The sequence below is a fragment of the Dromiciops gliroides genome, chromosome 3, assembly GCF_019393635.1.
Source record: "Dromiciops gliroides isolate mDroGli1 chromosome 3, mDroGli1.pri, whole genome shotgun sequence".
NCBI lineage: Eukaryota > Metazoa > Chordata > Mammalia > Microbiotheria > Microbiotheriidae > Dromiciops > Dromiciops gliroides.
The window spans coordinates 500,031,147-500,057,317 of NC_057863.1; the positions used below are offsets into that span (position 1 = coordinate 500,031,147).

Sequence of the window (26,171 nt, forward strand, 5' to 3'; positions counted from 1 at the left end):
TGGCCTTCAAGTATGGGAATCCTTGACATCTTTCCAGACTTCCACTTAGAATGTTGATTTTTTTAAGAGAAAGTGAGCTCATTTGTCCCTATTCAATTTCATCTTGCAGTTAGATGGCAAAGTAGATCAAGCCCTGGAATCAGAGTCAGGGAAAACCGAGTCTGTAAAATCATCTGTAAAATGAGGATAATCATAGGTCCTACCTCAAAAGGTTGTTGAGAGGCTCAGGTGAGTTAACAAATGTAAAGTGCTTTGCAAACTTTAAAGTGTAAGATTAATGCTTCACCTCCTATTCCTCCTCATTCTTTTCCTTGTCTTTCCCCTTCTTCTTCCTTTTCTTGTCTTCTTAAATGTTCAACATTTTGGGATCCTGACTGTTGACCAGTTTGCTAGCCATCCCTCCCAGCAATATGTATTCTGCAAATTTGAAATACCATCTGTGCCTTTATCCAAGTCACTGATAAAAAATATTAAACTGCCTAGGGCCTAGTACTGAACCCAAAGTCATTACAATGGAGACCTCCTTCCAAGCTGACATGGTACCATTAAGAAATACTCTTTGAGTCTGGCCATTTGACCAGTTCTCACTACTATCATCTAGCCCATATCCCTATCTTTTCCATAATAACATCATGAAATATTTTATTAAACACTTTGAAATAATAAAGGTAAATTATGAAGACAACATTCTTCTCATCTATTAATTTAGTGCCTTGTGAAAAAAGGAAATGAGATTTGTCTATCATGACTTGTTCTTGATGAAGCCACCTCTTTGTGAACCCTTTGCTACATGTTTACTAACCATTAATAATTGAATATCTCTGCCTCCTTTCTGCCAATAGTTATCATGATCCTCTCTACTCCAAGCAGCACTCCTATCCCTTTGTTTGTCCTCCTTCCCCCACCAGTAGCTAAAAAGAAGAAACTTCTACTTTTTATTGGCCTTACATTTTCTCACCAGCTCACTAAAACTCATTCTGAGCTAAAGCACTTTTTTACTATATCAACCTCTAAGTCAGGGGTTCTTAAATGTTTTTATGTCATGGACCACTTTGGCAGTCTGATGAAGCCTATGGATCCCTTTTCAGAATGCTGGTTTTGCAAAACAAAACAAAACAAAACAAAAAAAACAGGGGCAGCTGGGTGGCACAGTGGATGAAGCACTGGCCCTGGAGTTGGGAGTGCCTGAGTTCAGATCCGGCCTCAGAAGACTGATACTTTCTGGCTGTGTGACCCTGGGGAAGTCACTTGACCCCAATTGCCTCACAAAATAACCAAACCAAACCAAACCAAACGAAAACAGAATGCTGGTTCTGAGTATGTAAAATAAAATACATAGAATTAAGAAAGAAATTGGGTTTAGCAAAATAAAAATTTTCATTTTCCCATTCAAGTTCACAGACATCCTAAAAAATCTATCCATGGATCCCTAAGTCCATTAAGGCCTGGTTAATGCCCTCTGCTCTGGATGTTATGAAATCTTTTTAGGAAAGTCTCTGCTAGCAACAAACTACCACAATTTAGAGATAGCAGTTCACTATGAAAAGTGGCATGGGTGATGGTGATGGGAGGGGTCCAGTTGTCACAAATTTAGAAGGAGTTGGAGGGTAGGGTAAGCATCACATGATTGTCCTAAAAAAATGTTCCCACACCTAAAGAAATCCAACTGTACCGACTGAGGAAATTCTATGTTGAATTTATAATCCTATCAGTTATGTTGGTATCAAAAGCTCTACAGCCTCACCTGGACCACATCTTCCCCCCCACTCCTTCAGATTATGTCAGTCATGCTGGTATAGATCCCATTTCCATTCTAGACATAATATTATGCCCTGTCTATTATTTTGGCAATCTACATTCAAGTATAGAGCTCTGACTCATATTAAGTTGGGTCCTTGAAATTCATGGGAACTTTCTGGCCATAGCTTTTCCTTATCCCCAAAGATAAGAGACAGAGAAACTTCAATCTGAGTCACAGAACTCACTTCATCTCAGATCATGATAGATTCTATCACCTTTCCCTGGTCAGGGGTACATCCAAAAGAATGGAATATTTACTTACTATACTTACTATATCCTGAGTATAACAAATAATAAAACATACACTGCAAATTCTATTTTGTTATCTGTTCAAGAAAGGCATCTTCGGAAGGTGAGAGAAAGGAAAAAGGCAGAGATAAAGATACATAGAAAGGCAAGCTTGATATTTTTTATGTTCCCGAGGGGCAATAATCACTCTATATGACTTTTTTGCAAATAGGAGGAAGAGCCAATTAAGTTAGTATCACTTCAACTTGTTATTAAAACATTTTAACTCCTATAGAAAAAAAAGAAATCATTTTGTACTGAGTGATACATCCACATTGTAAGTTTTAACACATTGCCACTAAAGTCATTCAAAGCCCCCCATGTTGTATTTTCCCAGCTACTAGCTGCTCTATGAATGAAGAAAAAACATTTGAAGACTAGGATCACAAACTGGTAGCTCCACACTCTTTCTAACCCTTCACCAAATTCTCTGTTGTACACAAAAGAGGAAAAGAAAAGCTAACTTACCTTCCTTGGTAGTCAGTCTTGAGGATTGGTCCGTATGGGAAGGAGTATTATACGCTAGCAGTGAGCTACCTGTATGGACAGAGAAACAAAATTATAAATGATGGAATACCCAGCAGCAAAAAGAACAGAGATGTTCCTGACTGAGGCAGAATTAATGAACTGTTTTGTAATCCTTAATTTGGAGCTATATTCATGCTATCTTTTATGAGTTATAATGAGAGCAGTTTACCAGGCTTGGTCTTAGAATGCTCATGAATGTTATTTGGCTCCCATGTTTATTCAGGGTCAGGTTAAAGTCACTACACTGTGAGAGGGTATTCACAGAAATGACCATAATTCAGAGGTCCTTGAAAGAAAGACTAGATTCAAAAAATACCAGGCCCTTTTAATAATGTGGCCATTCCAGGGATATGATGGCTAGGTGCTAAGTAGCCTGGAAAGGTGGATGAGGGATAAACTCATATACAGGGACTTTCCCATCACCTTGTGTACTTCTTCAGGAGAGAATATCAAATTGTAGTAAGCAGTAACTTTACTTTACTGTGCCTCCAGTGTACCAGTGCCCATTCTTTTTGGTAGAGGCATCATCAGAATACTTGGTTACAATTTTGTAGTTTCTCCTCTCTTTCTCCAACAAGATCACAGATTCTTGACATTTTAAAGCATTTATTTTGTCCATTAAAGTGAATCCAAAATAATTTAATTTTGATCAGTTTTGGAGAATTTGGGGATCTCCCTAGAGAATACTGAAATGTTGCAAGTTTAGGACTGTGAATCACTGTTCTACAAAGGACCTGGTGTGTGTGTGTGTGTGTGTGTGTGTGTGTGTGTGTGTGTGTGTGTGAAGACCAAAAGGTATTTTTGAGCAATATTTTCTTGCCTTATGATGGCTAGAGGATACACACTACGGAATCAAGATTTTAATACACAGAAAAGTATCTCAGCTAAACTTTTCTTCTGCCTCAGCTTATGGGCAGGTAAAAAACAACAATTCTACATCTACTGGCCACAGGCTGCTGGTTATATACTTCAGAGAAAAGGATCAAGAATTAAAACAGTTTTACAATATGAGAGAAAGGGATTTAAAGAGATTCAACTAACTGCTCAGCCTGTAGCCCCTTCTTCAAATGAATGATACCTAATATTAGCTAGAATTCATATAAAAAATAAAAATATTAGCTATCATTTATATTTATAAAAGGCATTTATATTTAAAATTATATTTAAAAACCTTAAAGTTTGCAAAGCACTTTAAAAATTACCTCATTCCCCCCAAGAAACAATCATACAGTAGGTGCTACTATTATCCCTATTTTACAGATGAGGAAACTGAGGCAGTCAGAGATTAAAAGTGACTTTTCTATGGTCACACAGCTGGTAGTTTCTGAGGCTAGATCTGAACTTGGTTCTGACTCCAAGATCAACACTGTATCCATTGTTAATGACCAGTTGTAAGGTGAAGAGAAGACATAAGTCAAAGGTATTTTCTCAGTTAGAGGAAGGGGAGGACTGTCTACATACCAGGTATATTTAGTTGTTTCCTTTCTCAAGAAAATGAATATGATTATAATACAGCAGAATTCTATCATAATATGGCATTCTTACATTGGTTCACGGGCAAAATTATGTCCCCTAAATAATACTAGTTATATTAATGGACATTGGAGAGGCATGGTGCTAGTGAGCAGGCTGGAGCCAATTGCAGTGTAAGAGTTGTGCAGACAAGGCAGTATAAGAGCTATCCTCAGATAAAAGTATGAGTAGAAAGACCACCACAAAAGTGTGGGATGATGAATGTCATTTGCATAATGGTAAGGGAATGAAAAAAAGGCTCTGGCACATAGAGTGGACTCTTTGGGGTGGAATTATAGGAAGATGGGGACAAGGGTGCCACGATATGGGCAGAAAAGGATTACTAGCATGGATGAGATTACAGAATCATCATAGTAACTGGAGTAAATAATGATAACAGCAGCCAATAAAAGCCCAATGGGTTGGGTAGCCTATCTTTGGATGTTAGATCTCCCTCCTCCATTATCAAGGTGCACCACTGCAATAACAATGTTACTACCTGGAAAATGGTACAGAAATGGACCTGGGGGTTCCTTACAAAAAGGAATAAAAAGAATCATTGAGAACAGAACTAAGAATTCCTGGCTCCCTTTTCTCCCTGCTTCTCTCTCCCTAGAACTTTCAAAACTTCATTGCTGAAGTATATCAAGAAAAATGTTGGTCTCTGAGGGGAAAAAACTTCCTTCATCATTAATGTAGGTTTAGCAGAGAGCACAAAGCTTAGATAAACCATATTTATTAAATTTTCCCCTAGTGAAAATTCTTCTTCAGGCATATGTGAATTCCACAGGAAACTCTCAGAAAGCACTGAGAGAAAGAGTTTTTTGACCTCCCTAAAGCTTGCATGAAATACATATTTCATGGTTACCTAGGAAAAGGATTTTGCCCTAAAGACTATTTTTGGTTCAAGTTTCACTCTTAGAAAGATTGCCTTTCCTGTAAAGGCTAGCAGGGGAGTTAAGAGTATTTTAGCCTTCTTCCTGAAGAACTAGTGTTGCCTCCTTCTAATCCTTGTCTAACAAGTTCTTGGGGGCCAGGGAGGCACAATACTCTCTTTTCTTAGATGAATTTGTTAAGAAGTGGTAAGATTCCCACTGGAGCCCACCCTGATGGTATTTGCAAAATCTATGCCTATGCATGCATTCCATATGTTATTTGATGCTGACTATGTTGGGAAATTTCACATGGAATTTGGCTCAACAATAATGTATTACTGAATCCCTAGGCTACCAAAGACCCCACCAATAAAAACAATTTCGATCACAGAATCGCAGTACTCATTTAGTCCCATCCCTGCTTGAATTACAAGTCTACTACAGAATCTCTGAGTTGTCATCCAGCCTTTCTTTGAACACTTTCAGTCATAAAAAAATTCACTGCCCCCTGAGAAAGTCAACTCCAGCTTTGGACAGCTCTAGCTGTTTGGAATTTCTTCCTTCTAGTGACTCAAAAAGTGGCTCTCTACAACTTGGTCCCACTTCTCGCTGAGGACAGGCAGAATAAATCTAATTACATTTCCATATGCATTCCTCTGCTACTTCTGGGATGTCATTGGCATGAATACTCCTTTCTCTAATGTAGACTGTAGCCCCTTCCTCCCCCTTCTCATCCTGTGTAATGCTTATCTTCTTGAGGTACTAGATGATGCAGTGGAGAGAACATTCAGCCAAAGTCAGGAAGACCTGAGTTCAAATTCCACCACAGACACTTATTAGCTGTGAGATCCCAAGCAAGTCACTTCATTTCTGTTTGCCTCAGTTTTCCTCAATTGTAGAATGGAGATAATAACAGCACCTACCTCCCAAGGTTGTTGTGAGGATCAAATGAGATATTTATAAAGTGTGTAGCTTACTGGCTGGAACATAATAGATCCTTTATAATAAATGCTTATTCCTTTCTTTCCCCTTCCCTTGACAATGTCTGTAACAGAAGATACTTATTGTATCTGCCCTGTCTTCTCTTCTTCAGGCTAAAAATTCAACTAATGTATGGCATGGTTTTGAGTTTATTCACCATCATAGTGGAATTCATCTGTAGATACTCCAGTTTTTCAATGTTCCCTTTAAAATATAGCTCTCAGAACTGATCATAATACTCCAGGATGGAGAACAACAACAGGATTATCATTTCCATCATTATGATTGTTCTCCTTGAATTGAAGTCACCCAAGTCTGCATCAACTCGTATAGACATTGGCCCTAAGGAAACAAAGAAAACCCCCCCTACCTATGGTCGCTGCCCTCAAGGAGATGATTATACATTGCAATTATATTTGGAGATATCGTGTCACTCTACTAGATTATGATCTCACTAAATGTACAAGTTTTCCTTAATCCCAGTCTTCTACTAAAGCCCTGTGAAGATGATCCTGAGTTCCCAAAGACTATGCCAGTGGGAAACGAGCTTTATTTTTTATTTTTTTTTTGGCTCCTAACAAGTTGAAAAGGTTTGAGTATGACATGCTTCCCCCCAGTCTCCAGTACCATGCTTTATATACATTAGGCACTTAATACATATTCACCAACGTGGCTTAAGGTAACACTGAGATGGATTTTCCCAGGTCTTCTATGTGACTGGAAGGAAGATAAGCCAGTTTCCCAGGGGGCAGAACTACAGGCAAAACTAACCTAGCATCAGTCATTGATTCCATGGAAACAGAATTTTACTTTGTCATATTATGGTGGTATTGGTTCCATAGAACAGAGCTGCGAAGTAAAGTGAGTCTCCTTGCTAGGGACTCCCCAACAAGAGTCAGAGCCTCCTGAAAGACTGGAGAGGAGGAAGAGGTCTGGGGGATACAACAAACCCTTTGTCCCATTCTCTTCCCTCCTTCCTTCAAATGTTAGACTAGGACTTGAGACTTCATGGCATTGTCCTTTTATCATGTCTCAGATGTTTTTATAAATCGACCTTGATTGAACAACACTATCTGGAATATGCCTGGGAGAGTGGCAAGGACTGTCCCCAGTGACAATCACTGTTTAAGCATGACCACAGGTCTCACTGAGGCCACTTTTCATAGCTGGTTGGAATGGACTCTGAAATGGCATGAGTCTTTGACATCTTTATTGAGTCTGGCTAAGATTGAAGGCTACGTTTAGAGATTGAGAAAGGAGAGAGACTGCTGTGGCTATTCTTTGAAGTGGTGATTGAATCGACCTTTATTAAACACCTCCTATCTCTAAGGCATCTGGAGGCAGCTTTGCCCAGTGAATAAAGAAGTAGCCTTGGAGTCGGAAAGATCTGGGATCAGTCCTGCGCCTGAAACATATTGCTTGGGTGACCCTGGGCAAATAACTTTTTCAGCTTCCCCAAGCAACCCTCTAGCACTAGAAATGGCAAAGAAGGGATTCATCTATATTGGCAGAGGCGGCTTTTCTTCAGTAATTCCTAATAGCGGTGAAATGACAGATCCCACCCCCCAAAAAAGAAATTCACAAGACACTGTGTTAAGCAAAAATGAAACAGGCTTCCTGTCAGGGACTTACATTCTATTCTACCTGAATTGTTCCTTAAATCTCCATTACCCTGAGCAGCAAAAGAAATACTCAGCTCTCCAAATTTTGTCTCCTGACATTTCACCACAATTCTACAGCCCTTACTTAAAATATATTAGCACCTCCAATCTATTTATCAAATTTAACTTCCACCATCCCTCCTTCACTTCTAGATGACTCCCACTGGGCTTAGAGAACTGAAATCACCAACTGGAATTTCAGGAATAAGTTTGACTAAACCATTGAGTGTGAAACAAATCTGGACCCCTCCTCTCCCCACCCCCATCTTGAACTTTTTTAATCATCAAAAACTTGGTGTAATGTTGCTGGAAAGGATAAAGCATCACCAACTTAATTGCCCAGAGCCATCACCTTTGCCCGGCAGTCTGAGATTGCAGGTGGGAATGCCACAGAATGGAAAATGTGTTTTCCATTAAAGTTTAAATTAAAAATGGAAATGGAGGGAGATATCTTTTCTAATGCCTTCTTGCTACAAAAGGTATTTCTTTCTCTTGTGTTGCCACCATTTGGAAATATAGTTACTTAGTGTTTGTGAAAAGCCAGGCTCAGATACTCACACACCCCTGTCGAAATCGTTGTGTAAAATGAGAGTAAATGGATTCTTTTGTCTCCTTGCTTCCTCCCACTGTTATTCCTGCCCAACCAGCTGCTTCTCTTCTCCCAAACATCACAAAACTCCCCCCAGCGGTCTTGGGGGTGAACTACCTACTAGAAAGTAGGGGACAGTTGAGTTTCTTTTGAAGTCCATCCCAACTTTAGCACACAAACATCTAAGTCTCATTTCCCTGAAGCTTGCCTCCTATAAATATGGCCTTCACCAAATGGGGTGAGCATGAGAAAGTATATCAACCAATTATCTTCAGATTTTGGAAAGCAGTGGAGAAGAAAGATAGGGCTAGCTGTGCTAGCAGGTTTGGTTTAATCTGTGTTGTTCTAGGAGGCCATATGAAAAGTTTTTGAAAAGAAGTTATCTCTTGGTGTGAATAAGAAAACAGAACATACTGTGGGAAAAGTGGCTTATCCCTGAGAATTGGATAGGCGTCTAAAGATATTTTAAAGGTAATGGGAGGGCAGCTAGGTGGCTCAGTGGATAGAGCACCAGCCCTGGAGTCAGGAGTACCTGAGTTCAAATCCTGCCTTAGACACTTAACACTTACTAGCTGTGTGACCCTGGGCAAGTCACTTAACCCCAATTGCCTCACTAAAAAAAAAAAAAAAAAAAGGTAATGGGAACACAAAAAGAAATCTTTCAAAGCTTATTTCCCTAAATTAAGTTTTCTGTCATAGTAGTCCCTAAATCATTGGCCTGAGGTGGTGTGCAAACAGGTGCCATAAAGGGAATTGGGAGACCTGAATTCTAAGTATTGTTCTGCTACTCCCTCTTTGTTTGACATTGAACAAATTAATTAACCTTTCTAAGGACTCAGTTTCTTCCACTGTACAATGGGAATATTACTAAGATTTGTATATGTTGTCCACAAGGGGGCGACATATACATACCCAGGGACTGATATCTATTACTTATCTAGGAGGCACTATTTACTATTAAATATTGATGTGGATAGAAGCCCATCAGTAATTGTTCTGGGAATTTTAAATTTCTCAAGGAGGATCTATTTCACTTTGAGAGGTCATGGTGACTATGTATATATTATACATATGGATAGATGGATGGATGGATGGATGGATGGATGGATGGATGGATGGATGGATGGATGGATGGATGGATAGATGGATGGATGGATGAATAGGTGAATAGATGGATGTGTTTGTATCTGTCAACTCGTTTTGGAATAATCTGAATATCAGGAAGAGTAAGGGTAATCTTCCAGGGCAGACTAGGTAAACCCCAAGAAACCAGACATTAGGCAGTGATTCTAGAAACTCCAGCAACATGTTACTTCATCCCTACTGTAGTGTGATGGAGTGGAAAATTACTGGACTCAGAGTCAAAGGAGCTGGGCTAATACCTATGTGAGCTTGGGCAAGGCATTTCACCTCTCTGAGCCTGCAAAAGGGACTAGATGATCTGTCCAAAATCCCTTCTACTTCTAAGTCTATGTTTCTATGATTTCCTACCCTGGAAAACTGAACAATATTGGATGGATAGGGTCCTCCACAGGACACAGAAAAACACCTCCTTGGGATAGTCTGATCTTAATGTAAGGAGAAAAGTCTTACCCTAAAAGATTCCTGTTTTATACTGAAGACAAGAAGACATACTTCTGAGCAGCATCTCCACTGGAAGACTTTTTTGTGACAAAGCAGGGTTTCTACTCAAGCTTTATTCCCTTACTTGTTCTCACTATTCATTCTCCTTGGGTCCCTTCAGAAACCTCTCCATTGGTATAGGGAAGGATTTCAGATACTTATTTTCCATATCATGCCAAAGTGGAAGTGTTTGACCCAATCCTTTCCTTTAACCCACCCCCCAAATGACAAAGCACAAGAAATAACCCCCCCTCAAAAAATACCCTCTTTCTCCCAAGTACTGACCTCCCTTTGTTAGCACAAACATCCGCTGGAAATAAGTCTGGAAAAACAATAAAGTATTTAAAGGTGTTTCAGCATTGGGGAATTCCCAACAACTGGGACAGCAGAGAAGAGCACAGCTGCCTGGAAAGAATTTTCTGCTACCCTTATACCTCTACTCCATGAAGGTTGACATTTAGGTGACTTAACTTGCTACCCAACAAAACCCAACACCAAAGGAGTCAAGAGGTTAGAAGTTGGAGAGTGGGCTTGATATGCCTAGTACTGGGAACCAGAGCAAGTTCATGAGAAAAAATAAGTGTAAAAAAATAAGTGAATCTGGTCTATTTTCTTTAAGGGTAGCTTAATATAGGACAGATCTCTCACTGGGTTTTGTACCTCTATGTCCTTATCCTCTCCTCTTGGGTTTTTTTTAACTAGGGCTGACTCCTCCCTTAGTAATCATGGTTTGAACCCATAAGTCACTGGTTGAGACTCACTGTTGAGGTCTGTGATTTTTTTTTTGGTGGGGGGACCAGATTGACAGCAAGAAGACAACAGCTCATAGAACCACATGGGAGCAAATGACCTTTTCAAATGGAGTCAGTATATGTTTAGTAAGGCATTTTCACCTTAGAGAGGTATTTTTCGCCATGGGATTCAAATATTATATATTGAGTCAGCATAGAGTATCTTTTAACAGTGGTACGTGTTTATTTCCACCTAAAGCTGAGGTATAGCTGAAAGATGCAGCTGGTGCCACACAAGATGCCACTGGAAAATCAGATCAAAGACATAGTTGGTGAGGGTGACTGCTGCTTTTTCTCAAATTAGGAGAGAGAGGAGAGAGGAGAGAGGAGAGAGGAGAGAGGAGAGAGGAGAGAGAGAGAGAGAGAGAGAGAGAGAGAGAGAGAGAGAGAGAGAGAGAGAGAGAATCTAGAGTCAGGGAGGTAAGCATTCTGCAGCTATCTTCCTCCCTCCTGATCAGATCACATCTGCAGGACAATGGTCAGTACTACACACCAAATTTTAGGAAGGACATTGTCCAATTGGAACTTGCCCAGAAGAAGGTGTCCAGAATGGAAAAATGTACATTGTCAGGATTGGTTGAAGGAACTGAAAATGTCTTCAGGGGAACAGAATAGATGGCTTCAAGTATTTGAGGGGCTGTTATATAGAAGACCAATGAGATTTGTTCAGCTTGGTCTCAGGGGCAATGGGAGAAATTGCAGAGTCAGATATAGGCTCAATGTGAGTCATTCAACTAGTAGTCAACTAGCATTTTCTCAAGGGCTTACTGTGTGCCAGGAACTGGGCCCTCAGCACATTTCCTAACAATGCAAGCTGCCCAAAAGTGGAATGAGTTATCTTGGATTTTCCTTGGCTGGAGACCTTCAAACAGAGCCTTTACAATCACTTATTATAAATGCTGAAGAGCATATTTCTATTTGGATTGAGGCTAGGCTGGATGTTCTCTCCTCTAAAATTCTTTCCATCTCTGACATTCTGAGGTTATAATTACTTTTTTAGTGTACCTCAATGCCTTTGGCCTAGGCCCTAGACTCTAGTATCATAACTAAGCAACAGGTGGTCAGGTGAGCAATGGGTAGAGTGGTAGACCTAGAGTCAGGAAGACATAAGTTCAAATATGGCCTCAGGTACTTACTATGATCCTGGGCAAGCCACTTAACCTCTGCCTCAGTTTGTTCATCTGTAATATGGGAATAATAAGAGCACCTAGGGTTTTTGTGAGTATCAAATGGGAATAATTAAGGTATTTTGTAAACATTAAAGTGTTATCTAAATATTAGTTATTATTATTCATGCAGTCAGCACATATGACAGGTAAACAGCTCACAAGGAAATGGGATTGTCTGTCTTTCTTGGTATCATGACTGTCACTCACTTGGTCTTAGGGAGGATCTTAGTGCAAAGAATATTGGACTATAAGTTATAATGCCTGGGTTCAAGTCTCAAGCTTTGCCCCTAAACTCTCTAGGCTTCAGTTTGCTCATTTGTAGAATGATCTCTAATTGCTTGTGAAGGTTTCTGTAGGCTAAATGCCTATGTTTTTCCATTTTATCAGAGACCATGACTGTTTATTCTCTAAGTACTTATGAGTAAGGAAACACGGGGGGCAGCTAGGTGGCGCAGTGGATGAAGCACTGGCCCTGAATTCAGAGGGACCTGAGTTCAAATCGGGCCTCGGACACTTGACACCTGCTAGCTGTGTGGCCCTGGGCAAGTCACTTAACCCCAATTGCCTCACTAAAAAAAAAAAAAAAGGAAACACGGACATTAAAACATTCTAAATACTCCAAACAAAGGAAGAATGAGGTCAAGGGCAAAAAGAAGAGAGCAGAACATTCCTCTATTATCTGAAGGTAGAGTTTGTGTTTGTGTGTGTGTGTGTGTGTGTGTGTGTGTGTGTGTGTGTGTGGTGTGAGAGAGAGACAGAGAGAGAGACAGAGAGACAGAGAGAGACAGAGATAGAGACAGAGAGACAGGGAAAGGGAGACAGAAAGACAGAGAGAGGGGGGAGGAGGGAGGGAGGGAGGGAGAGAGGAAGGGGGAGAGTATATTAGCAGTCAAACTCAAATTTGAGGTAAGTAAATGGTACCAATACATCTATAAATACATCCATATATACATCTCTATATGTACACATTATACACACATATGTGTATGTATGTATATATATATAATGTAATATATTATTGTATCATGCACACTGATCTCTTTATGACTCAAGGTATGCAGATAGCTTAGCTTGCAGTCTCAGGCTATTGCTAGAGACTTAGATGGCCATTTTTTGTTTTGTTTTTTAGAGAAAACAAATGCTATTATTCCTGTTTCTTGATGGTACATTATTACAACGTGAGACAGAGAAATGGTATGTCATAGGCCTATGAAATATTGAAGACCATACAAAGGTCTCATGTAAGGACAAATCCAAAGGGGCCAAATAAACATAGTTATTTTGGGATTTTTTTCCCCACCTGGTTTGGATTTATTATAGAGAGTGCTGGTTGGGTTTATTAGCTGAATAAAAAGTAATGAAATGGCCTTCTTGAGGAGCTATCTGGGTCCAGAATGGATTTTATCTGGTAGTACAGAAATCAAAAAGACAGTTTCTAAGGAGTCCTACCCATAGGAAAGTTCATAAGTATATTTTCCAGATGCCAATTGCCGAAAGCTGCTCCCTGGGCAGTTCTCTCCAGAGTGCTCCCATTTTCACTTCTCTTTTAATTCTTTTGTTTACATCAGAGAGCCTACCTCAGTTAGGTCCTCTCATAGGGTAAAATGGCTTAATACCTGTTGGTTTTTTTAAAAAGAAAGTATGCAGATAGCTCAGAGCAGTCTATAGCTAGTAGTAGTGGTAAGTGAGAAGCTGGAGGTAGGCTGGAAAGGAAGACAGTTAACGTGTCGTCAGGGACCCTAGGAGCCCTTCTAGTGGTCTCATACTCACTCCCATCTCATTCCTTTCCCGTGTTTGCTTAATTCATGCCCTTCTGTGAAGAAGACACTTGACACTATTTTCCTCACACATGGGACTATGTCTGTCCCTCAGCAGTGTCTTAAGGAGCCAGTGTGGCCTTGGCAATTTTACAGGAAAAAAAAATGATGCTTCCTTAATAACAGTATCCAACACAAACTGATACCAAAGGGATGGATTTCCTTTCCTTAAATCCACATAGGGAACTAGACCATTCACAAAACATCTACTCTGAAAAGCATAGCTATGACCTAAGGCTTAACACTTAAAACCTAATGTCACTTTCCTAGGAAAACTCCCTGTTTGACCTCCTGAAGGCCGGCACACCCACCAACATCCCCAAGAAAGTGTCAGGCACTTACTTTCCCTGAGGTAAGTAAGGTGTGACAACAGCACGTCTGTGTTGTACAGGGAGGTGGTTCGGAGAAAGTCCTCCTTGTTCATTTTGCACAGTTCTTTGCCATCCATGTTCTGAAACAAGGTTGTATCGATGTCCATTAAGCCATACTCCTTTATTGCCCACTCCAGCCACTGGCGCACATGTTCCTGGGTCCACAGGGTCGGATCTGGATGGGAAAGAAAATAGAGTTAGCAAATGCTGCCTGCTTGGCCAAAAGAGCCGTCCTTCCATCCATTCACTATTGCTATTTCTAAGCCTTCCTCCAACGGGGAAAGTTTTTGTTCCCAGATGGGCTATCCCAATAGCACCCCATCTGGGGACCACATCTGGAGCTGCCTGAACCACTTAGTACTTTAAGGAGCTTCTTAGACACTTCCTTCTAAAACCTGACAGGAGACTCTTTCAACTTTTAGGAGAGCTTTTGGTAGGCTGGGCCTAGGAAGTGATAGCATGAAAATGAAAATAAACACTAGCTCACAGCCATCATCCTTCTCCCCCCTCTCCCCAGAGTGCCAACAAAACATGAACAACCTATAGCTCAAAAATTTTAATGGTGGTCACAGGAGACCACATAGATCTCAGATGAATAAAGAAAATCAATCCTTAGGCTGAAGGTCCAAAGGCTGAGACCTTTGAGATAAGCCTGGGCTGTGGTTTCATTCCAAACATGCAGCTGAAACTCCTGGGTTAGCTAAAGTCTTTTTTTTTTTTTTTTTTGGGTGGGACGATGAGGGTTAAGTGACTTGCCCAGGGTCACACAGCTAGTAAGTTAATAAGTGTCAAGTGTCTGAGGCTGGATTTGAACTCAGGTCCTCCTGAATCCAGGGCCAGTGCTCTACCCACTGTACCACATAGCTGCCCAATAAAGTCTTTAAAGTGTTTGGCTAAAAAATGGGGGGGCAAGTCACTTAACCCCAATTGCCTTACCAAAAAAAAAAGTGTTGGACTGATGCATTGGACATAGAAAATCTCTAATATTCGAGTGGGTTTCCCTTTAAGGCTCCAAGCCCTGGTAGGTCTGGCACATAGTAGGCACTTAATAAATACTGATTGATTGAATAGCATGACCACATACAAACCAAAGACCAAGGATTTTTGTCACACTGAGATCCTTACAATTTTAACAAGTCAAGGTTTGGGGGGGTTGGGAGGAAGCTCCTTGATTGTGTACCACTTATAAGCATCCCACAGTCTGTCCCTGGTGCCTAAAACCAAGGCTAAGCATCTTTGTTTTCTATAGCATCACTATTGCTAGTCCAGAGGCAAAGAGTAGAGTGCAACATGATTTGCTCTTTCTCTCTCTCCTCTTTTTGCTTTTCTGTTCCTTGGCATCATCCCACCTTCCAGCACCAGCTCTCCTCAAGAGTACACAACCATCTTCCGGCCTCCTGTGGGGTACGACTCCCCCTCAACTCTCCACAAGGACTGCCCCATTCAGCAAATGTCTCAAGTTTCCTTTTCCTGCCCCCACCAACTTACCTGACCTCTGTAGTTACCCTGTTCTTTTGCCAAAAAATATAACTCTTCCAAAAGCCACATTGCACGCCATACTCCTCTTCCTCTCCTCCTCCCTCTCCCTTACCCTTTCCCCTCTTTCCTTTTTCTCCCTTCCTCCTTGCCTCCTTCTCTCTGTCTCTGTCTCCTCTATTCCCTGTCTTTCTTTGTCCTTCTCCCTCTCTTCTTTTATCCTTTCTCCCCATCTTTCTCCCTATCTCCTCTTTTTCCTCACTCTCTCTCCTCTCCCTCTTTTTCCCCCTGTGTCTCCCTCTCCTCTTTTTCTCTCTCCCTCTTTCTTTCCCTATATCTTTCTCTGTCTCTCTGTCTTTCTTCTGTCTCTTACCTGGTATTTTTTTTCCAGAAATAATCAAGAAGATCAGCCCCAGGGAAAGTAGAAACAACCTAGCAACTATTTCAGACTCTGAAGGAAAATATTCCTTCATAGCTCAATTTCAGGAAGATTTTAACCATATATTCTTTCATCTAATCTGTGCTTTTCTTAATCCCTCCATTTGTGTAACACAAGACCATATAGTCCTCCACACTCCATCTTGCACACTATAGTTCTGTTTATTTTATTATTCTTTCCCTACCTGCTTTTGGGCCCTATCACAATATTATTTTTTTCTCCTCTCTGCAGTACAATGACTTATAAATCTTCTACTTCTGGATTATATTAAACTCTTCCAAATGCATTTTCTGGATGATTTAGATTTGGTTTCTTCCAATCTAAGCTTAAAGCTGATGATTAATTAGGACCTTCATTTATATCTGTCTCAAAATGGAACCATAAATCCAAGCTATTGTTTTCATATATTTTATTGCCTTGATTTGTGGACTTGCACAGATGAGAGGCTCTCTCCCTGGTGCCCAGGAAGCTGACCTGAACTAGACCAAAATGACATCTGAATGAAGCTTAAAGTTTCGGCCAGTATGAGAAGAGTCAGTGAATTCCACACTGAGATTCCTATTTCACTGAAATAGCCTCAAAAAATGAAAAGGCAAAGTTACTTTTTTTCTACTTAAGGGGATGAGTGATTAGACAGAACTTTTGGGGAGAGAAAGACAATTCTGTTCAGCACAAAACAGTAGAAAGAGCTCAGACTATGGAGTCAGAAGACCTTCATGGAAATCCTGCCTCTAATGCTTATCACTTACAAGACCTTGGGCAAATCACTTAACTCTTTGTGCCTTAGTTCCCTCATCTGTAAACCAAGGAGATGGGACTAGATGACACCTGAGGTCCCTTCTATCTCTCGATCTTTGACCTACATTTATTCTTTTCCTACTTTCCTCTGAACTCACAAAACATGAAAGAAGGGTGGATCATCAAGGAAATACCAGATTATGCTCCAGGATCCTGCTTTGAGTCAACAGGCCTCTTGTCAGGATTCCTCAGAACCATGGAAATAAAACGAGATAACCAACATAAAGTGATCTGTAAGCCTTAAAGTACTCTATAACAGTTGGCTATTAGTATTATCACTGCCTGAAATGGGATGGTAATTACAGTTGGTTCAGAATATTTTTCTGACAAACCTGGCTCTCATACAGGTTCATCAGATTTGTAACTGGGGGAGGTGGCTAACACACAGGATGAAGGATTCATAATTTTTTAAAAAATCTTGACAGGCTACACATTGGGCTTAATTTAATACTGGGCTCAAATATCCCAATTATTTATTTAATTATTTTGAATTATTGATTATTTGATCAATTTAATTAAAATGATTTAATTCATTGTATTAATATTTTAATAATTTAGCTTTAATTTAATATGATGAAATTCATTTGAGGTAGCTGTCGTGTCTTATCATGTGGCTTCAAAAAAATCCACTTCACAAATAAAAGATGAGGGAGTCCTGTTTAGATAGCAGTTTGTCTGAAAAAGATGTTGGGGGGGGGCTTATTTTTACTACAGGCTCCATAGGAGTTAATAGTATGATATGGCAGCCAAAAAAACCCCAAACATAATACTCTGTTAAGAGGTTCATAGCTTCCAAATAGAGGAGGAGATAATCCTGCTGTACTCTGCTCTGATCAGATCATATCCGGGGTATTGTGCTCATTTCTAGGCACCATGGTTTGTTGCTAAGCTATGGCATCCAGAGGAGAGCAACTAACTGGGATGGTAAAGGACCTTTTGTCCATTCCATATAAGACTCATTTGAAAAAACTGGGGAGGTCTAGACCAGAAAAGAGAAGGCTCAAGGGGAAACACAGTAGCTGTCTAAAAGTATTTGAATATCTACCATGTGGTAGAAGGATTAGACTGTTTTGCTTGGTCTCCAGAGGTTGGAACCAGGAGCCATGGGTGGAAACTTCAAAGAGGCAAATTTAGGCTTGAAATCAAGAAAAACTTCCTAGGAATTAAAATTATCCATATGTAGGATGGTTTGCCTTAGGAGGTAGTAGTTTCCCCAACATTGTTGTTGTTGTTGTTGTTTTAGTCATATCTGACTCCTTTTTGACCCCATTTTGGTTTTTTTGGCAAAGATACTGGAGAGGTCTACTGTGTCCTTCTCCAGCTCATTTTACAGATGAGGAAACTGAGGCAAACAGGGTTAAGTGACTTTCTCAGGGTCATACAACTAGAACATGTCTGAGGCTAAATTTGAACTCAGATCTTCCTGACTTCAGGCCAGGCTCTCTATCTACTGTGCCATGTAGCTGCCTCTAGCATTAGAAGTTTTCAAAGAGAAGCTGGATAATCATTTATTGGCCAGATATGCTATTGTGGGGATGTTCTCAGTGGTACTAAGATCCCTTGTGACTTTGTTTCTATGATACCATGTCCCGTATTGAGGCTGCTAGTTTTCTGAACTCTCAAAAGTGTGAGGGTAGGATGGGAATGGGGATAGGGTTGATCACCACACAGAACAAAGGCCTGAGGAGACCAGTCTTTGATTTTGGGTGGGACACAGCGACTTGGCTCTTCCATTTAAACCTACCTTAGTGCCAACACTAGGTTTGAGGAAAAGATGGCTTTACTTGGCCTAGAGACATATGCAAGAGAACAGGATATAAACATTCTAATGAATTCCAAGAGAGGCAGAGACAGGCGACCAAGGGCGGTAATAGGATCATGAAAGGCAAAGGGACTTTAACATTCCTTGCAAATAGTTTATAAGATTCTGTCAGACCCATAAAACTTACAAGGGCCCCACCCATGTTTCTCCGAAGCCTTTTCTCTCTTGCCCTACCCTATCTGACTTGGCTCCATCTACACCTGCCTGAAGTCCTTTGTTTAAGAGCTTAAACATGGGTTCCTATGAATTTTTTTTTTTAGGTGAGGCAATTGGGGTTAAGTGACTTGCCCAGGGTCACACTGCTAGTAAGTGTTAAGTGTCTGACGTCGGAATTGAACTCAGGTCCTCCTAAATCCAGTGCGTCACCTAGCTGCCCCAGTTCCTATGAATATTAAACTCAAAGGAAATAAGGATGAGGAGGAATACATTTAAATTGTTTTTAGCCAAGCTAAGGTTTTTAGACCAGATAGTGGATTTCTTTTAGAGCATTTGAATGAACTCTCCTTCATTTCCATGGCTCTTGTAAAGGGGCATCTAACCCTTTCCCCTGCCTTTAACTGCATTTAAACTCTGACAATTGGACAGGTGCTTATCCTCTAATGAAAGGTTTCCTTGGTAAGATATATTCCAACTTCCCTCAGCATCCCACTCTAATATTTCACATCACTTACAGTTATGAGTGGAGAAGTTAAGATGGAATTCTTTCCATCTAGCTGAAATTTCTCTTGGTGAAGTTTAAGATTCTTTTCTGACTAGACCACTATGATAGAACAGCAGCATGCCCAGTCAATGGGGCTGATGGTCAAACAACATTTTAATTGGTCTCCTCACCTCAAGTCCCTTCCCACATCCTCCACCCAGTTGTCAAAGTGATATTCTTAAAACACAGGTGTGACTGTGGCACTCTTTTACTCAGAAAAACCATGAGTGGCTCCCTATCGTCTCAAGGATTAAACACAAACTCTTACATTCAGCTTTTAAATCACTTCACAATCTGACCATGACATACCTTTCCAGACTTAGGACACATTATTCCCTTTTACACATTCAACTTTCTCTCAGCTTGCTTGCTGGTTCCATTTTCCATCTCTATGCTTCCCAACAAACTGTCTCCCATGCCAGATACAAATGCAGTCCCTTTCCATCTCTGCCTCTTGGAATCCCCAGCTTCCTTCAAAATTCTTCCTTTGTGGGGGGCAGCTAGGTGGTCCAGTGGATAGAGCACCAACCTTGGATTCAGGAGGACCTGAGTTCAAGTCCAGCCTCAGACACTTGACACTTAATAGCTGTGTGACCCTGGGCAAGTCACTTAACCCCAATTGCCTCACCAAAAAAAAAAAAATCTTCCTTTCCCCAGCAAATGCCCCCTACATAACTATTTTCTATACATTTTGTGCTTCTTTGTATAGGTACATATTGCACCCATCAGTAGAATATAAGCTCTTTGAGGTCAGGGCCTTTAATTTTTGTCACTGTATCCTCAGCACCTAACATAGTGGTTGGCAAATATTAGGTCCTTAATAAATATTTGTTGATTGGTTTTGATACTAATTATTAGAATAAAAATAAAGTTAATTATAATTAGAATCAAAATAACATGACTAACATAGCAATAAAAACCCCAAACCAAGGAAAATGTGTTTATTTTGTAATCATGACTTAACTCATTACACACATGTTAAAATATTCCATTTGCTAAATATAGTTGTTTCTATTTTAAAATAAAAATAGTAGTTGGCTTTGATTTTGGAAAGGTGGAACTCACAAATGCCAAAAATTATGAGTCTGATGCACAGAACAGATTTCTTTTGCCACCCTTTCACCAAGAATTCACTGCCATTCAGAGTCAGGCTTCAACCCTCCTTATGGACCAGTTAATAATAACTGTTAATTAATATTTGTGGCATCATCAGGATCTTGGAAGAGACTAGCACAGAAGAGAAGCTTGGCGATCTGTTGCCACTAGTCCTCCCTTATTACCTTTTTCAGTACCCCAGATAGTGGTGGCTACCACATTGTACTAATAATAGCTAGCATTTTTAGGATACTTTAAATTTTGCAAAGCACTCGACCTGTCTTATTTGATCCTCACAACAACCCTAGGAGGTAGGTGCTATTATTTTTACCATTTTATAGATGAGGACACTGAAGCTGAGAGAAGTAAATAATATGCCCATGGACACACAGGAAGCAATTATCTGAGGCAGGATTGTGAGTTCATGTCTTCCTAACTTTATATAAATGATACAATGCTCTCTGGCTTTTTCTGGCCCTACATCTATTCACTTAGGAGAATACAAAACTAAAGCCCATGACTAAAATTCACAAACCAAGAAGATCCCAGTTTCAAAATACCTGCAGGGACGATGACTCTTCTCTCATTGGTGGTCATGTTAGGAGGGGGGCCATTCTTCTCATCCATGTAGGTGTTGTAATTCATAGGATTGGACTCGTTTCCACCAACTAGCTTGCTGCATTTGTTAACACTGCAGTCTACTGGAGACTCCCTAAAACAAAGGGAAACAAAAATACCGTAAGGGTGTTGTCATCATTCCAGTCTGCTTGAGCTGAGTGACTACTTGAATGTGAAGGCAACCATCCACCAAGCTCAGAGATACATATTACTATTTCTCAGAGAGATGCAGAGCTCTTTACTAATCCATTGGGCACAGTGTTTTCATTATCAGTAATAATAATAACAGCATACTCTAAATTTGTATAGGACAATACAGTTTACAGTATACTTTTACATAATTTTCTCATACAAGCCCAACATGAACTCTGTTATTTAGACAGGCAAATAGGAATAATGATACTAAAAGAATCAAATTATTTCAAGAATCTATCATTTAATCTGTATGGTTCTCTGTCAACTGATTCAAACTGGAGTCCTCCAAGATGTGGTAGATGATCTGGGGTGGCTGTGAGCAAACAATTTATCTTTCTGCAGCAAGCTGGGGGTGAGCCTCTTTAAACTTAGGCAGGCTGGGCCTTGGATGACAAAGCATGCAGTCAAGCTCAAAGCCTTTCCAATATGGAAGGGCCTGCCAGAGTTTGTGATCCAATGATCAAGGCTTTGAGGATCCAGGGTGACCCAGATAGCCATTGTTCACACTTAACACTACACTTTATAATTTACAAAGTACCTTTCTCTGTATGGCCACTGAAGGGATTCTTTTCCCCATTATACAGAGGAGGAAACTAAATTTAGGCTGCTTCCCCAAGGATCATACCCCTAGCAAATGTCAGAGCTGGGATTAGAAACTGGGTCTTCTGACAGTTTCTGTCACAAATGAATTTCAAAACAGCTGATTGTCAACTGAGGCAGAAATAGAATTCAGGAGTCTTGGTTCCCAGTCCCTATAAGATAAAAGTTATAGGCCCTAAGCCTTTTGTACCCTCAATGACAATATTCACAAAGGAAGCAATGCAAACATGCTTAAGAGACTTGCAATGCAAGTTACACAACAGAGTCACTCATTACACAAGCCCCAATTAGGACTTAACATCTTGCGACATCCATGCCCAGATATAGTCAGAGTGACTTGTCCGTTTTACCACAAAAGCAAACAGCAGATGTATGAGCCTAGAGAACTTGCCTTGGCCACATCAGTGCTGATCCCTGGTGGTATAATCTACATAGGATAACTGATCTCTCCCATTTATTTCACTGGACTCCCATTTCAGTTCTGGGTTTTCCTTCCTTGCTACCCAAGCTCACCATGAGAAGGGAAGCCCCTTGGGCAGAAGGAGAATCAAAGGATGCTTCCCAAAGGTCAAGGTTTATAGCCAACAAGGAACCTTGCAAGAGAGATGCTTTTCTCAAGGGGTCCCAACCAAGGTTTCAGACCCAAGAAGTTCAGATAAGGTTCAGATAGACAGCTTCCAACTCTGGCATATTTGTCTGCCTTGTTCTTGCCAATGATCCAAGCATTGCTTATCATAATTTTTTTTTAAAGGCAGGCAGATGAAATCCCAAGACAGTCTAAAAGTATTATGTAGCCCAGGGTCCTCCATGGCCACTCAACCAATGTGGTAGCAATGCCACAAAAAAAGGAAGGAAGGAAGGAAGGAAGGAAGGAAGGAAGGAAGGAAGGAAGGAAGGAAGGAAGGAAGGAAGGAAGGAAGGAAAGAAAGAAAGAAAGAAAGAAAGAAAGAAAGAAAGAAAGAAAGAAAGAAAGAAAGAAAGAAAGAAAGAAAGAAAGAAAGAAAGGAAGGAAGGAAGGAAGGAAGGAAGGAAGAAAGGAAGGAAGGAAGGAAGAGGAAGAGCAAAAAAATGAAAAAAGAAGAGAGAAAAAACAAGGAGGGGAAATGTGGCAACCTGGAGAAAAGCCACTAACCCAGAGGGAAAGAATTATAGCACAGTGCACCCCAAAGACCCAGGCAGGGTAGAGGAAGTCTGAGCACATTCAATAAAGAAAATTAAATGAATTTGTTTCTTAATCTGAAGGGAAAAAAATATTGAAGATCACTTATCATAGCTGGGAGATAAATGCTCCACTGAGATATTAGAAGTCAGACGGTAATTTTTTCCTGATGTCTTACAGGGGGAAACATGGCCTGAAAATGAAAATAAGATGTATAACTTACACATGTTAGAATTTAAGGTTTTACTATTCGCCTACTGTTTTTCCAGGCAGAGACCCAAAAGCCAGCCTTCAGAGTCCCAAATTGCTGAAGGTTTAATGTCCCCATGGCAGTTAAGAGAAGCAGTAGCACATCGAAGTGGTTTTTTTTTTTTTTAATTTAGTTAGTTTATTTATTTATTTATTTTTAGCAGAGTTTGATGAATTGACTTCTTCTACTAAAGGCCTGGCTTGAGATGAAGTACCCCAGAAAGATGCTGCCTCTGGGTTAGCCTGTGCCCTAGATACTCTGCCCTCCTCTATCACTGGGGGCCCTTTCTTATTAGAACTCATGGGTAAAACAAGAAAAGCAGAGGGCTGGAAGTTTCCATCAGCCTTTAATAAGGGAGAGTGACTTTTTCCTAGGTTAGGGGAAAACTGCAGGATGGAAAAGACTGAAATTGAACAGGTCCTGGGCTTTGTGCAAAAGGAGAGGGGTCTAATCAGAGGAAGAGAAGTCCCTAGAAATCATAGGGATTGGACTAAGTTATGAAGGGCATTAAGAACTCTTCCAGCTCATCTTTTCACTTGAGACTTTCTCCCCTCTTATGGTGCTGGTGGAAGGAGATGAGTAGCTGTTTTCACCTCTGACCTATTCCTCTGAAGACTTCTGGGTTAAAGCCACATCTCATGAGAAGCAAAAGGAGGAAGGTGGCCTCCCATCCTAATAGAAATTTAAAGAGCTCCCCAAAATAAGATGCTAGTAGATGTTGCATGTTGTCACCAGCAGAACATGCTAAGTCTTAACTACACGGATTGTTACTGTTACCTGGGACCGGGAAAAATGAATAGGGTCAGATTACAGGTGTTACCTGAGAAATGTATGCTCAGATTAGAGGGGCATTAAGGACTCTACAGAAGAGGAAGCTTACATCTGATAGGTGAGAGAGAGAGAGGTCTTCCATGGAAAAGAAAAAAAAGAAACCTCTAGAAACATAAAGGGGATCAGAACAAGAAGGAAATCACCAGGAGTAGTAGAAGGGTGAAGTGGAGACTGGGAAAAGTGGAGCTTTTAAAAAAGCTGTTGGCAAGCATTGGATACTTGTGTTAGGTGTCCACTTTCTTTGTAATAGGTAATAATCGTAGGGCTCTCCTCACATACATATGACAAGTTAGTTCTCATATTTCTATCTGTTTGCTATATCCCCTACTTATTCCCCTACTACTGCAAACACTCCCTCCCCACAACCTTTCAAGGTAACCCTTGGGGCTAACTAGTTCGGTGGGACTGATGGATACCACCTACATCCCCAGCCCAGGGGTTAAGAACTTCCATGAAGCTGAGCTCTTTCAAGATAAGTCCCAACCCCAGATCACAGACAACCCTTCTTTCGGGCCAACCTCCACATTCAAGAGTCAGTTTGGCCATGTAACTTCAAAAGGCTCAGAATGTTGAGAAAGAGGAAAAGAAAGCCATAGATTTACCTGCCCGACTTCTGGGGTTCCCTCCACTTTCAGAACTCCCGAGGAATTGTGATTCCCCCAGAGACTACGCAAGCCTCTCGCCCTCTCCCATCACACTGAACAACATTGCTTCTGGTACAGGTGAAGCACAACAGAAAAGCTACTCTTTAACAAGGCAGCTGGAGCCTATGAAGAGGGCCCCCGATGAAAACAAGAGGGAGGGAGAAGGGGAGGGAAAGCAGGTTTTGTTGTTCAGCCGGCCAGCACTGCCAGCTAATCGGTATTGAGACCTGTACTTGCAGCTCCGAGGGTGTCAGGCCATCAGGCAGCTGGTGGCAACAAGACAGGTGATTGAAGGGCCCTGGGCTGCCATAATGGAGCTGGGCAAAGGGGAATAAGAGGGCACAGCTTAATTGTCTCCATTGTAGGGGAGAAGGAGATAAAAACATAGGGAAGGGCTTCAGAGGAGAAGAAATACCCTGGATTGATTCTCTAGACTGGAGACCTTTTTTTGGCTGGTGATAGGGATGAGAGAATTGGATCTAAGCTCAATCAATCTGAATTCAAATCCCAGGGCTACTACTGACTACCTCTGTGATTTTAAGAAAGCAACATAGCCTCTTAAGGCCTGAGCTGCCTCTTCTGTAAAATGAGGGGAATGGGATGAATGATTACTAGGATTCCCTTGAAGTCCTAAAATAGATGTTCCATCTAGCTCTCTATTTTTAAAAATGTACTTAGAGAGGGCAGCTACATGGTTCAGTGGATCAAGTACCGGCCCTGGATTCAGGAGGACCTGAGTTCAAATTTGAACTCAGACACTTGACACTTATTAGCTGTGTGACTCTGGGCAAGTCACTTAACCCTCATTGTCCTGCAAAACAAAACAAAACAAAATGTACTTGGAGAGGGCGTCTTAAAGAATAAGTGTCCTTTTTATTTTCCAAATGGCAGATAATTTATAACAAGTCAAGAAGGTTTGAAATGTTGGGGAAGGAGAAGTGCAAAAAACAAAATTGTAGCCCTAGTTCTGCTATTTTGATAACTCATTTTTTGAGAGGGGCATGGCTCGGTGGAGAGAGGGCTGGACCTGGAGTCAGGAAGACCTAGATTCACATCCTGCCTCTGATATGTCCCAGCTTTGAGAGCCTAGACAAGCCACTTAACTTCTCAGTACCTCAGGCAACTTTCATCAGGATCTCTATGCAATGATAATACCACGTGTCTGGTTGGTGAGAAAGAGAAATCCTCTTTTACATCCTCCCAAATCTGTCTGGAGAGAGTTAAAACCAGGGTAGCCCCAAAAGGAGGTAGAAGCAGTCAGGTGGCTCAGCAGATAGGGTGCTGTTTCTGGAGTCAGGAAGGCCCAAGTTCAAATATAGCCTCAGATACTAACAGGCTTTGTGACCCTGGTCAAGCCACTTACCCTCTGTTTGCCTTAATCCACTAGAAAAGGAAATAGAAAATCACTACAGGATCTTTGCCAAGAAAACCCCACATTGGGTCACAAAGAGTTGGACACAACTCTTGGACACACAAGTTCACAACTAGGTTTATAGCTTAAAATAAAACCTCCTTAGGGGCAGTCAGCCAATAAGCATT

At 40.8% G+C, this 26,171-nt stretch overlaps 1 protein-coding gene across 4 annotated transcripts in view; it reads right to left on the minus strand.

Moving 5' to 3' along the window:
* Window positions 1–26,171, minus strand: part of FLI1 (Fli-1 proto-oncogene, ETS transcription factor) — a 163,161-nt gene that overhangs the window by 44,260 nt on the left and 92,730 nt on the right. For all 4 annotated transcript variants that reach the window (XM_043997204.1, XM_043997205.1, XM_043997203.1 and 1 more), the window contains exons 3-5: window positions 20,896–21,047; window positions 13,977–14,180; window positions 2,557–2,625 (exon numbers count right to left, since the gene is read on the minus strand). In XM_043997204.1, the coding sequence (XP_043853139.1) occupies window positions 2,557–2,625; window positions 13,977–14,180; window positions 20,896–21,047 (425 nt within the window). The remainder of the gene's footprint in view (window positions 1–2,556; window positions 2,626–13,976; window positions 14,181–20,895; window positions 21,048–26,171) is intronic.